Here is a 12,381-nt window from a genome sequence, read left to right on the forward strand (position 1 = left end):
TTTAGTGAATGTAACTGAGTGGCGATTATTTATATTTTGTAATGAAAACATGAACATAAAGCAGCAAAATATAAAATTCGCTCAAGTTTGGATAGTTTGAGATGAAACAAATAAATCGATGGAGTGTCTAGTTAGATCCCAAGAAATAGTAGTAAGATGCAGCTTAATTACGTCAATGCTTCTTTTTGAGACGTAAGAAAGCATCGACATATGCAAATAGGGTCATAGATGATGAATTGATGATGATTCTATTTCCAATCCATTCATTTACATACACATACACTGAGGGCATGAAACTCACCATTTATTCCGCTCTGCAAAGTTACAACAGACAAACAACATAAAGAAGTCGTCTGCCACATTAGAGAAGAATATTAGCTTCAACAAACAGAAGCAGAGTAGCTTATTCAGAGAGACAGTGAGCCATGTTACAGAAAATGGTTAGGTAGCAAGCGTAGTGGGTTCACAACCATCATGCACACAGGCTAACACATCCCTGTAGTCCCTTGAGATGGTGAAGGAGTCATACACTTCACCATCACTGCTCTTCTTGTACTCAAAAAGAAGGGAGTTACGGTTGAATGCCGTCATCTTCACAAATCCAAAGTCGAGGTCCTTGTAGATGCTCCACATCGTGTCAATGGTGGTGAAGTCTGATAGGTGGCTTCCTCCTCCTCCAACTACAACGTGGATGGTCCCATTCACTGTGCCGGAATAATGTGATTTCTCCGAGTTCACACATTGATTCTGCAAAACCAGATAAGATATATGTCAATAGATTACCTATGTTTATACATAGCGAGAGATAGCTAGGCACCTCACCTGGTAAATAGGGCAGATCCTTTCGTAGTTATGCACATGACCGTAGAAAGCAATGTCTACTTTGTACTTCTGCCACAGCTTCTGCAGACTCTCCCTTCCCATAGGCTCTTCGAACGACCCTTCTAAGCCATACCAACTGTTAGACGAGTAGCCAAGAACACGATGAGCTACGAAGATCAACCAAGGTTGTTTTTGCCTGTCCACAGATGCCAGGCATTTTTCAATGAACTTGTACTGTTCAGATCCTTCCCTCCAGTCATGTTCCGAATCTGCAATGCAGAAATGGAACATACCATAGTCTGTTTGATACCTGCAAGCAAAAACTCCCTAGTTTAAAATCAGAGAGCTAGAATGTTAAACCACTGAAGAAAGATGGATTAGCAGCCATATAGTTTTATACTATCATCATTTACTCAATGCTGGAGGCTCCTAAATTCAAAAACACTATATGATTTATTGTTGCGTATATGCTCCTATACTATAGCAATGACACAAGTGAACAGCTACGAGAAAGTTATCAACTAGAATGAGTTTTACCAGAACTTGGCTCTATTTTCTGCAGGAACATAGTACATGGTCTCAGCAAGCACACCACATTCGCCGCCAGAGTCGTTAGTGTCGTAAAAAGAACCTGAATTTGGCCAATCGCGCTCATGATTGCCGCTGCAAGGAGAAAACGTTTACTTTTCCATATTTATGATGGGGAAAACAGCACACCACAGACACACACACACACGTGCAGAGAGAGAAAAGGTTGAAAATCAGAAGTTGAGGTGGGCATGGCAGATCAACCTTGCAATCATATAAGCCTTTGCTGATTGTATAGGATCCACTTGTGCAGTAAACTGATCCCACTGTGAGATGTAACCATTCGCATATGGGAGATCTCCGATGTGGAAAACTATGTCGTAGTTATCAAGGTCTTCAATAAGACGATCAGTGGTATTGAGTGAGCCTGGCTGATAATCAGCATACTCATTTGAACCATCACGCTCCGCCTGAATGTTTGCATCATCAGGTTGTGATTCATATAGATTATTTCTATTACTTATTACAGAATGGAACGGAAACTAAAACTACTCAGTTTAATCACAAGAAAGAAAATTATTACCTTTCCCATGTCACCAAATATTATAACGCGCTGCAATGATTCTTCACCAGGATATGGTGATGACTTAAAAGAATATAGTTTGCTCCAAACATATGAACCATTAGATAAGTGGTGACCCATCCTATAGGTGTACCTGGATTATACAGGATTGCAAATTCAGAATGATTGATAGCTAAATGTAATGTTAGCTGAGGACGATAAAATTTAGAGGGACGAACAGAGTGTTAGGCCACAAATCCTTCAAGAAACTTGTGTGAAAGAAGCCTGGATCACGCCAGCCAACAGTACGAGCGGGTCCACCTAAAACAAGTTTTAGCAACTCCGTGAGCTACCGTCCCGTATGCTCTAATTAAAGTCTACATGCAAGATCTGCCCCATATTTTCTCTACTCTACAGGATTCAAAGTCTAAGCCCACATAACATGATCAAGAGCAACTAGAAATCTATATCTACGGCAAAACATGCGAACCAGCTCCCGTGTTGTGCAATGTTGAATTTTTGTTGACAAAAACTTGACTCAAACCATCCAGTATAAACATGGAAAGAAGTTCACAGTTATCTTTAGCGACAGCGCAACACTTGCAAGATCTATTGTCACATAGTACTAGGATGATATATTCTGAAGAGGGACTGTGACATATTTGAGGAAAACAAGTTGAAATATTCTGCACGATTTCCTTCATCTCTCCAATATACTCTCAACAAAGTGAGCAAAATCTTTAACCATAAGCATCCAAAAACCTATTGCATTTAATCTAGCCATAGGAACTTAGAGAACCTCCAAGAGATTTTCTTAGTTCATATTTGTCACAGGAAGTTGGCTTAAGTAGCATTTTTGCAAACTTCAAACAAGAGATACAACAAATGAAAAACAATAATAGAGAGATCATCCTTAATTTGAAGTATGCGCACTGAAAATTGAGGTTAGAAGTTTAGAACCAAGTGAGCATACCACACATGCTTCCTCGAGAAAATGTCAGTGTTCCAGCTGGGGAACGTACTTGAGTGTGTCCCTTCCAGCCCCATTCAACAAAAGGGACGGCTTCATCAATATTATAGCCGCTGGTCCAGGTAACTGTCATCTACAGAGAGCAACAAAGAGGAATGATAATGCTAATAAACGAATATTTAGACTATTAGTAATGAAGCCCACTAAACAGAGGAAAACCAATGGAAGAACAAGTGCAATGGCAGGCCAGATTAACTTACAATGTCCCAAGACTTGCCTTGAGCAAGCCGCGGGTATAGAGGCGCCTTCGGATTTGCAAATGATATATGATTTGAAACTGCCACCAATTTTGGCTGCACGTCATGAAATTCTCATATCAGCTCACAAAGATATCAGCAAATATAAGCGTCATCAAAATTTTGTTTTGAGGATCTCTTAGCTTCTATACTCTAACAAAATCAGAGGATAAGTCTAGAAACATCTACTGCCCAGTGGCGGATCCGGGGGCTGAAGCCCCTCCGTTTTTTTTTTTTTTTTTTTTTTTTAATATAGTATATGCATATAGGGAGAAGATCAAATGAGAATGGACAAATGTGGTGAGAAATTAGAATGAATATGTAACGTTAAAATCCTATGGCTGATATTTACCTATAGGGGACGAAAATTTATCTGGATTCGAAAATTTATAGTAATTAAGTAACTGAATTCTAATTCTAAGGCTATTAAGATTCTACTTGGGCATAAAAATCAAGTGTACGTGCTCAAAAAAGTTTGAATACTTGAATCATGAACCCGTGTTTCAGTATAGTTACTAACTAGTTTTTTATTAGGGCAAAGTAAGAAGAAATGTTGTCTTACATTCGACAGTCCACCAGTAAAGAGCGCAAAGGAGAAGTCTGCGCGCTGATTGATCAACTGGAACTTCAACGTTGTGTTTCCGGTTTTGGTGTAGTTGAGGTTGGAGAAATTTGCATACTTGTACTGAATCAAACGCAATCCATACAACAAGATATAAATTATTGGAGAATTAGATTATAAACCAAAATCACAAGGAAAGCTACCTTGATCGGGGACGTGCATAGATATGGAGTTTCGCCCTCATCGAGAGCATCTGCTTCCGGCTCACAGATTGATTCACTGTCGTACAATGTCAAAGAGAATATTGAATCCCAGTCATCTTGAAGCTTTAGAGAGAGAGAGAGAGAGAGAGGGAAATTACTTGAATTTTGCTGGAGAAAAAACTCCAACCCAATCATCTTCAGAAGGTTGAGGATTCTGAAGACGGACGTCAACCCACTCAGTGTCCTCGCCCTGAATCAAATTTTATTTTGTTACTGTAATTGTACATAAAATTAATTTATATTCATCGTTCCAGAATTTTCAAACAAAAAAATTAGACATCATTTGTAGTCCAAGATGAATTCACTTATGAAACTGCTATAATTTAGCGTCGCATAGTAAAACCATGATAAGTTTTTTTTTTTTTTTTTTTTAAGCCAACAATATGGCAAGTTAGATAGTCTAACTTTTGATTTCTGAGTAGTGACTGATTACAGATTCAAATCTGCACCATTTGAATGTTCATATTTGCATTATTTTAGATTTCAACTTCACTCCATATTCTGCTTTTCACATATATTTTCCAGTTAGCATTTCCTAATCATACCCCGAGATACAGAACAAACCTTTATTTTTTAGTATGAAGTCATTTTCAACCGGATTTTATTATCGGTGCGTTTATTTTGATGAATAAATTTATTTTATGTTCATTAAATGTCTTCTTTCTTTTTTCATATTTTATGCAAAATAGAAATTCACCAATTTTCCTTTTTTATTTTTACTTCAAGGCCAGGGGAGATAATAATTAGTAGTATTTCCTAATCAGTGTTTCCCTTTGATGGATCATGTACACGATAACAACTTTGATTCTTATTTTGTTGTGTTATTTTATTTAACTCTGTGTTTTTCTCTCTTTTTAATGCATTCTTTGTTTTTGTCTTAAACACATTTAATTGGTATTCCCCGTCTCATTACAAATGTTTCAGTTTTTATAATGGGATGTTCCATTATAAATATTTCATTTTATTTTTGGCAATATATTCTTTTTTTATACCTAATATTTAAATAATATTTATCAATCTATTTTATTTACTTTCTATATATGTTTTAATCTTTGTGCCTAAAAATAATGAGACATTTGTAATGAAACAGTGGAAGTACTAATTTTTTGGAAATGTGTCGTAGAGTATTGATTGATTTTTAGGGCCAATATTGCAATGATATTGGTTTCATTATTTAATTTCTGTTGGGCCTAAACTAAGACTTTGGTATTATGATGAGTATTGTTTATATTGTTGGGCTTTAGTTAGTCTGAATACCTAAAACATGTTTTACAATGATAATTTTATTCATATATAGGTCTCATTTTACTTATTATAATTCCTAGTTACAATAACTTTATTAATAAATATATTATATCGTCTCTACATTGCTAATTAAACTTTTAATAAATTAATAACATCATTTAAACAAATTTGACAGAATGAACACGTACAACTATCTGTTGTAATTTGAAGATATAACATGTATATCGCTATCATAATTTGAACATAAAGCACATTGAGGTCCCGGGTTCAAACTCCAAGGGGACACTAAGCAGTGCGAACTCATATCTATGAATATAATTACCCATTTTAAATTTATGTATGTTATATTTTTAATGACATGTTTATTATGAATAATACTACTCATGATGAAATTGCGATCGATATATCAAATATTACTCATGAATAATACTACTCATAGTAGCTAACATTAAATAACAACATAGAGATATTAATTGGAAAGCTTAATTGGGTATAATATATGTGTAATTTTGAAAAATATACAGTAACTATTGCAAAAATATAAAAAGTGGGTATTAAAGATTTTTTTTTTTTTGAATTTGAGTGTATTTTTAGATTCAAGTTACATTATTTGTTTGATATGAAAATTAAATAAAATGACTTCTAAGTTCGATTATTTTTATAAAAAAAAAAAATCCTTATTTTATTGGAGACTAGCACTTCCACTCGTGCGATGCACGAACATCAAAATTAAAAGACATATTATTATTATAGACAATCATAATAAATATATAAATATTTTATACACGAACATGAATAAAAAATTGTAAATTTTTAATGAAAAATAAAAAATAAAATATTTGAATTTTTTTTTTCATAACTTATTCGTTTTAAATTCATTTCTTATGTTTTTTATACTATATTAAATTTAAGATGCATATTGAATATTTTTTCATTAATCAAAATTGACAATATTTAGAAAGGAATTAAAATATAAAAATAAAAGTAAAAGAAAAAAATAGTAGAAAAATTAGTGGGAGAAGAGATTAAAAAAGACAGAGAAAGAGAAAAAGAGAATAAATGGAGGAAAGAAACTCCTCTTTTATATACTCCTATATATGGTTTAGAATTCAATATACCTGCAAAATTTTCCCCAAAATTGACGTGAGAGGCGGAGCCAACCAGCGGCACGCACGGACAATGATGCGTACAATTTTGTTATTATTATTACTAGCGTCTAATCCGTCGAAATTCGACGGGAATTATTTTATATCATCATTTATAATTATTTTATGTTATTTTTATTACTATAGCATATGAAATAGTTTATATATAAATTATTTCTTTAATTAATTTGATATGATCAAATTAAATTAGTAGTACAATATTTGAAATAATATTAATTTTAATCACTTTCGTCAATTAAATGTATGTTGTGATAATAGAAATACATTTTTATATAAATACTCATTTGATGAAGTTTATAAAAAGTTGATGTGGATTGAATATTTTAGAATAAAAAAATATCTAAATTTGAAGTATGATATGATGTACGATTGATGTGTCGCATCTGCTATTAATCGTATATCGATAATATTTACTCTCTCCGTCCCTCAAACATTTTCCTTTTTTTTTCTTTTTTTTTATAATTTTGGTTCGTCCCTAAAACATCTTCCTAACCTATTTTTGGAAACAATTTCACTAATTATTATTCTTACAATTTCACTTTTTGTGGGACTCGTTCTCCACTTTCACTAACTATCACTCTTACAATTTCACTTTTTGTGGGTATTGATTATACGGCGTCACGTAGGATAGAATTTATTTTGCTATTATATATATACAAGAATAGGATCATATAATATCCAAGCTTATAGTAGTACCGTAGGACCAATTCTTGACCACACATTTATGACATGTGGCGCATCAAGATGGTGACACGTGGCAAGACATTCCAAGGCAAAATCTGGAGAGGGGTAAAATTGGAATATAATTTTTGGAATTAAAAATTAAAAAAAATACTTTTTTAGATTTTCACAAAATATATATATTTTAGATGCATAAAGTCTCACACGAAGATGCATAAAGTTTTCACATGAAATGCATAACTTTGAACAGAAAAATGCATTTGATTTTTACAATTTTGGTATTTTCACCACCCCACCCCCATACCACCCCCCAACCCACCCCACACCACCCCCCAACCCTCCTCATTACCACCCCCCAAAAATAGGCATGTTTCACATAAAATCAAACAAAAATGCATAAAATTTTCACATAAAATGCATTAAATTATACAAAAAATGCATTTCATTTTAATAAATCTGGTATTTCCGCCACCCCACCCCCACCCCACCCACCCTCCCACCCCCAATTTTTTTTTTTTCAAAAACTGATTTTCTGATTACTGACCCACCCCCCTCCCCCAAGCAAAAAAAAAATCAAAAACTAATTTTTTTACCGACTCAAGACCGCTGAGTCACTGACCCACCCACGCCCCCCTCCTCCCTCCCCAAAAGAATTTTAAAAAAAAAATTCAAAAACTGATTTTTTGACCGCTGACCCTCCCCCCCACCCACCCTCCAGCCAAAAAAAAATTAAATTTTTTCAAAAGATGTAATGCATTTTTGTGTGAAAGTATATGCATGTAAAACATATCAGTTTTTAGGGGGGGTGGGGGTGGGGGTGGGGGTGGGTCAGTGGTCAGAAAATCAAATTTTCAAAAAATAAAAAAATAAAAAAAAATTGGGGGGGGGTGGGTCAGTGGTTAGAAAATCAGTTTTTGAAAAAAAAAATTGGGGGGGAAGGGTGTGGGTAGGTGGGTGGGTGGGTTCTGGGGTGTGGGGGGTGGGGTGAGCATTTTTATATGAAACTGTATGCATCTTAGTTTGAACCTTTATGCATCTAAAATATGAATATTTTGAGAAAACATAATATTTTTTTTAATCCGAAAAATATATTCCGATTTTACCCTTCTACAGATTTTGCTTTAGAATGTCATGCCACGTGTCACCATCTTGATGCGCCACATGTCATAAATGTGTGGTCAAGAATTGGTTCTACGGTACTACCATAAGCTTGGATACTACAAGAACTCAACCCTATATATATATATATATATATATATATATATATATATATATATATATATATATTGGGCATAGGCATGTATTTTATTTATTTATAACATTTAGTTGAAGAATATCTTTTCTAAAAAATGAATTGACATTTGAATTGATTGCTTTTTGTGGATATTAGAATGGAGTGATTATACGATGCCACGTACTAATGTAGTTATATAATGATTCTGATAATCAAATGGATATGTAGGATTTATAATTAAATGGATATGTTGGATTTATCTAATACTCCCTCCGTCCACGAAATGAGTACCCATTTATGGACGGCACAGATTTTAAGAAATGTATGGAGTGTAGTGTGAATAGTTTAAAGGTCCCACTTTTTGAGTGTATTAATGAAAGAGATGTGTGGGGTACACTTGCCAAAAAGGGAAATGGGTACTCATTTCGTAGACGGACGAAAAAGGAAATATAAGTACTCATTTCGTGGACGGATGGAGTAGTTTTATACGATTATGTAATAGTATAGAATTTATCTATAAATTTATATGATTATTTAATAATTTTTAAATGTAAAAATTGATTAGAAATGTATAAATAAATAAGAATGAATGAGAATTGAGAAAAATTAGAATTGAGAGATTATAGGATGCCACGTAGGATATGATTTATTTTGCTATAATGTAAAAATTGATTAGAAATGTATAAATAAATAAGAATGAATGAGAATTGAGAAAAATTAGAATGGAGTGATTATACGATGCCACGTAGGATAAGATTTATTTTACTATAATATATAGATTTTATATTTATATCGTATTTTGTATTTTTTTTTTCTTACCATTACAAATTTATTTTTAAGAATGTGTTTACATTGATTGTAAAATTCTTATTGAAAAAGTGATGGATAAGAAAAGATGAGCAAATATTACATTTTCGTCCCTTTTATCATATGTTTACTGGATATAAAAATATTGAAAAATGTTGAAAATATTTTCACACCACTACCTAAAAATAATATTATCCAACACTAAAATGAATGAAAATGAGCTATTCGAGAAAATATTTCACCATATTCAAAGAAAAATTTATATCATAGTACCATGTGAAAATGATGAAAATATATATATTCTCTTATTTTTCATCTAAGTAAACAGAGCCTAAAAGTATAAATATAAATTCATCCGTATAATTTTTGAAAGACAAGACATAAAAATATAAATATACCCATTTAGGACGTTTTTTAAATTCATTAAAAATATAAATATACCCATTTAGGACATTTTTACCCTTAAAAAGAGAAGATCCCCACCCACTGAGCCACTATCAGCCGACGACCACCACTATGCTTCTGCCACCACCGCGTTTCCACCATAACCATGTTTCTCAAATCATCCACCACCGACTGACACAATTCACAATCCAATCAACCACCACCGCCACCAATCCACATATATATCCACCACCATCATACATGCTCGACTAGAGTCGAGCATCAAGCATTCGTACGTTGCTCGACACTAAAGCGTCGAGCATCAACACGAGGCGGAGGCGCATCGTGGTGAGGCGAGGCACGGCGCAGTGAGGCGGCAAACCTGGAGAGAGAGAGAGAGAGAGAGAGAGAGAGAGAGAGAGAGAGAGAGAGAGAGAGAGAGGCGGAGATGTGGATGCGCGACGAGGCAGAGGTGTAGCGCGATGAGGCGCGGAGGGGAAGGCAACCGAATAGGGAAAGAGAAAGAAAGAGGTGGCGAGGGGGGTTTGTTGCGACAGTTTCCAAAATTGGGGGTTTTTTTTTTAATTATGATTTCATTAGAGGTATAAATATCAAATTTTATAAAAAGTGAGTATTATTTATATATTTTAATTTATGTGAGTAGTTTTTTTATTTTGATTTTTTAGAATGGGTAAAGCCTACTATTTTAATAGTATATATTGTTATGATTTTGGGTTGGAAATTTTATAAGGGTGCAATTACATTATAGTTATAGGAGCACGAAAGTATAATTACTTTATACGTTAAGTGTAATTATCTTATACATTAAGTATAAAATTTATAATTTTTAAATTAAATGAAATTTTTACTATAACTCAATGCTATATATATGGAGAGAGATATTCATCTATCCATTTCACGTGTGCAAACATAAGAGAAAAATAAATAGGTAAATAAATAAATACCCAAGGCTCATGTGATTCATGTTGCATAACCACCAGCAGGAAATTACGTATAAAATTTATAATTTTTAAATTAAATGAAATTTGTACTATAACTCAATGCTATATATATGGAGAGAGATATTCATCTATCCATTTCACGTGTGCAAACATAAGAGAAAAAATAAATAGGTAAATAAATAAATACCCAAGGCTCATGTGATTCATGTTGCATAACTACCAGCAGGTTACATATACGAAAATTCAATAACGAGGACAGCACGTGCAGAAAAAGAAAAAAAAGAAGCAAATTTAACGACAATTTAAGGAATAAAAATAGTAGCACATATATTAGCGGAAACAATGAAAAGACCTGCCTTCATTCTAATAAAGGAAAATTTTCTACTTTGAGAAATAGATGTAACTAAAAGGAGAAAAAGAAGGAAAAACAATTGTTTTCCACATTTATCCAAAAGAAGACAGCCCAAACTTAAAGAAAAACAAGTAGTAATTTATTGAAGCAATATATATATATATATATATACGTACTTGAATTCCGAGGAGTCGCGGAGAGACTTTAACGGAGACCGAAGGGCGGAGAGCAGCAACAGTTTTGTGGATAGCTATCTTGGACAAGGGCTGCTCTCCCGCCACCACCCTACCCTTTTCTCTGCCATCACTGTGAAGCACTGATGAAGAAGAAGATGATGAAACTAAAGTAACAATGACTACAAAAAGTATAGCTAAGAGCTTCATCTTCCTTGCTTGTTTTGGCTGTGGATAAATATGCTATACCTACATCTCATATTTATAACTGCTAAATCAGTAACTATTCAACAATTCTATTCCAAATATATAAAAACGTGCTCAATTAATGTATGTCGTCTCATCGACGTCGTATATAAAAATGTGGTCGCTATACACATTAATTAGTATATGTTTCGCCGACGTGGTTTGAGTTGTATTTTCATTTGTTTCAATATTTGATCTAATTTATACTAGCTTCATATGAGTAGCTTGGTTAATTCATGGTAATTATGTATCTTGTATCTAAAAAAAAATCCTTCAAAATTAAACAAAAATAAATCTACACATTTGTTTTTACGATGAGCAAAATGATTTTATCTTATTTTACAACTGAAATTTTCGATATGTTAATAGTATTATTTTATCTTTCAAGCAAAATGATTGTATTATATTTTTTATTATTTTTTTAACAATCGAAATTTCAGTTGCTAATTTTTTTTATTTTTTATAATATTATTTTAAAATCGATCATTAATTATTTTTTTATTATATTAAAATTGTTCGTTAAAATTAATCTTTTTGTTAAATATTTTATTATTTTAAAATCGATCGTTATTTTGATCGTTAACATTACCTTTTTATTTTTTTACTATATTAAAATTTGTCGTTAATATTATTTTTTTTATTATTTTAAAATCTAAGATTATTTTAGTCGTCGATATTATTATTTTTCATTAAAAAAAAGTTTGTTATTTCATACCATAATATTCCTTGAGCACTGCTATTAGCCTCGGACATTTGCAACATTTTTGCGTAGCCGACCAGAAAATCTTTGGTGCCGTTCCAGTACACCTTCACCTTCACCAGCTTAATTTGTTGACACTCCCGCGCCGGCACTACCAATCTTCCCTAATAATCACTATTGTCCTCTACATATTTTAAGGGTATGCAGGAATGAGACTACATATTAGATGAAAGATCAAATGAGTTAATAGGCTCCAATGTTAAGTATGCTTAAATGATAAGTATGCTTAACATTGAGTAGTTGTGCTATTGAAAACAAACACACTAGAAAATGCTCATGGGACAATCGTCATATTTGGAGCCTTGTTGTTACGTACAGTCGAAACTCTGCCATTTGTTTTTTTTTTTTTTTAATTATCAAAATTTTAG

At 32.9% G+C, this 12,381-nt stretch overlaps 1 protein-coding gene across 1 annotated transcript; it reads right to left on the reverse strand.

Moving 5' to 3' along the window:
• Nucleotides 1-227: 227 nt before the first annotated feature.
• LOC130997518 (nucleotide pyrophosphatase/phosphodiesterase-like) lies at nucleotides 228-11,252 on the reverse strand. Its single transcript, XM_057922855.1, has 12 exons — nucleotides 11,011-11,252; nucleotides 4,102-4,193; nucleotides 3,944-4,019; nucleotides 3,741-3,863; nucleotides 3,143-3,235; nucleotides 2,886-3,015; nucleotides 2,152-2,233; nucleotides 1,934-2,066; nucleotides 1,615-1,820; nucleotides 1,360-1,485; nucleotides 823-1,132; nucleotides 228-747 (listed from the first exon to the last, which is right to left on the reverse strand). Exons 1-12 carry the CDS (start codon nucleotides 11,215-11,217, stop codon nucleotides 442-444), a joined length of 1,884 nt encoding a protein of 627 aa, XP_057778838.1. The 5' UTR covers nucleotides 11,218-11,252; the 3' UTR covers nucleotides 228-441.
• Between the last annotated feature and the right edge of the window lie 1,129 nt (nucleotides 11,253-12,381).

Source organism: Salvia miltiorrhiza, chromosome 8, assembly GCF_028751815.1.
Source record: "Salvia miltiorrhiza cultivar Shanhuang (shh) chromosome 8, IMPLAD_Smil_shh, whole genome shotgun sequence".
Taxonomy (NCBI): domain Eukaryota; kingdom Viridiplantae; phylum Streptophyta; class Magnoliopsida; order Lamiales; family Lamiaceae; genus Salvia; species Salvia miltiorrhiza.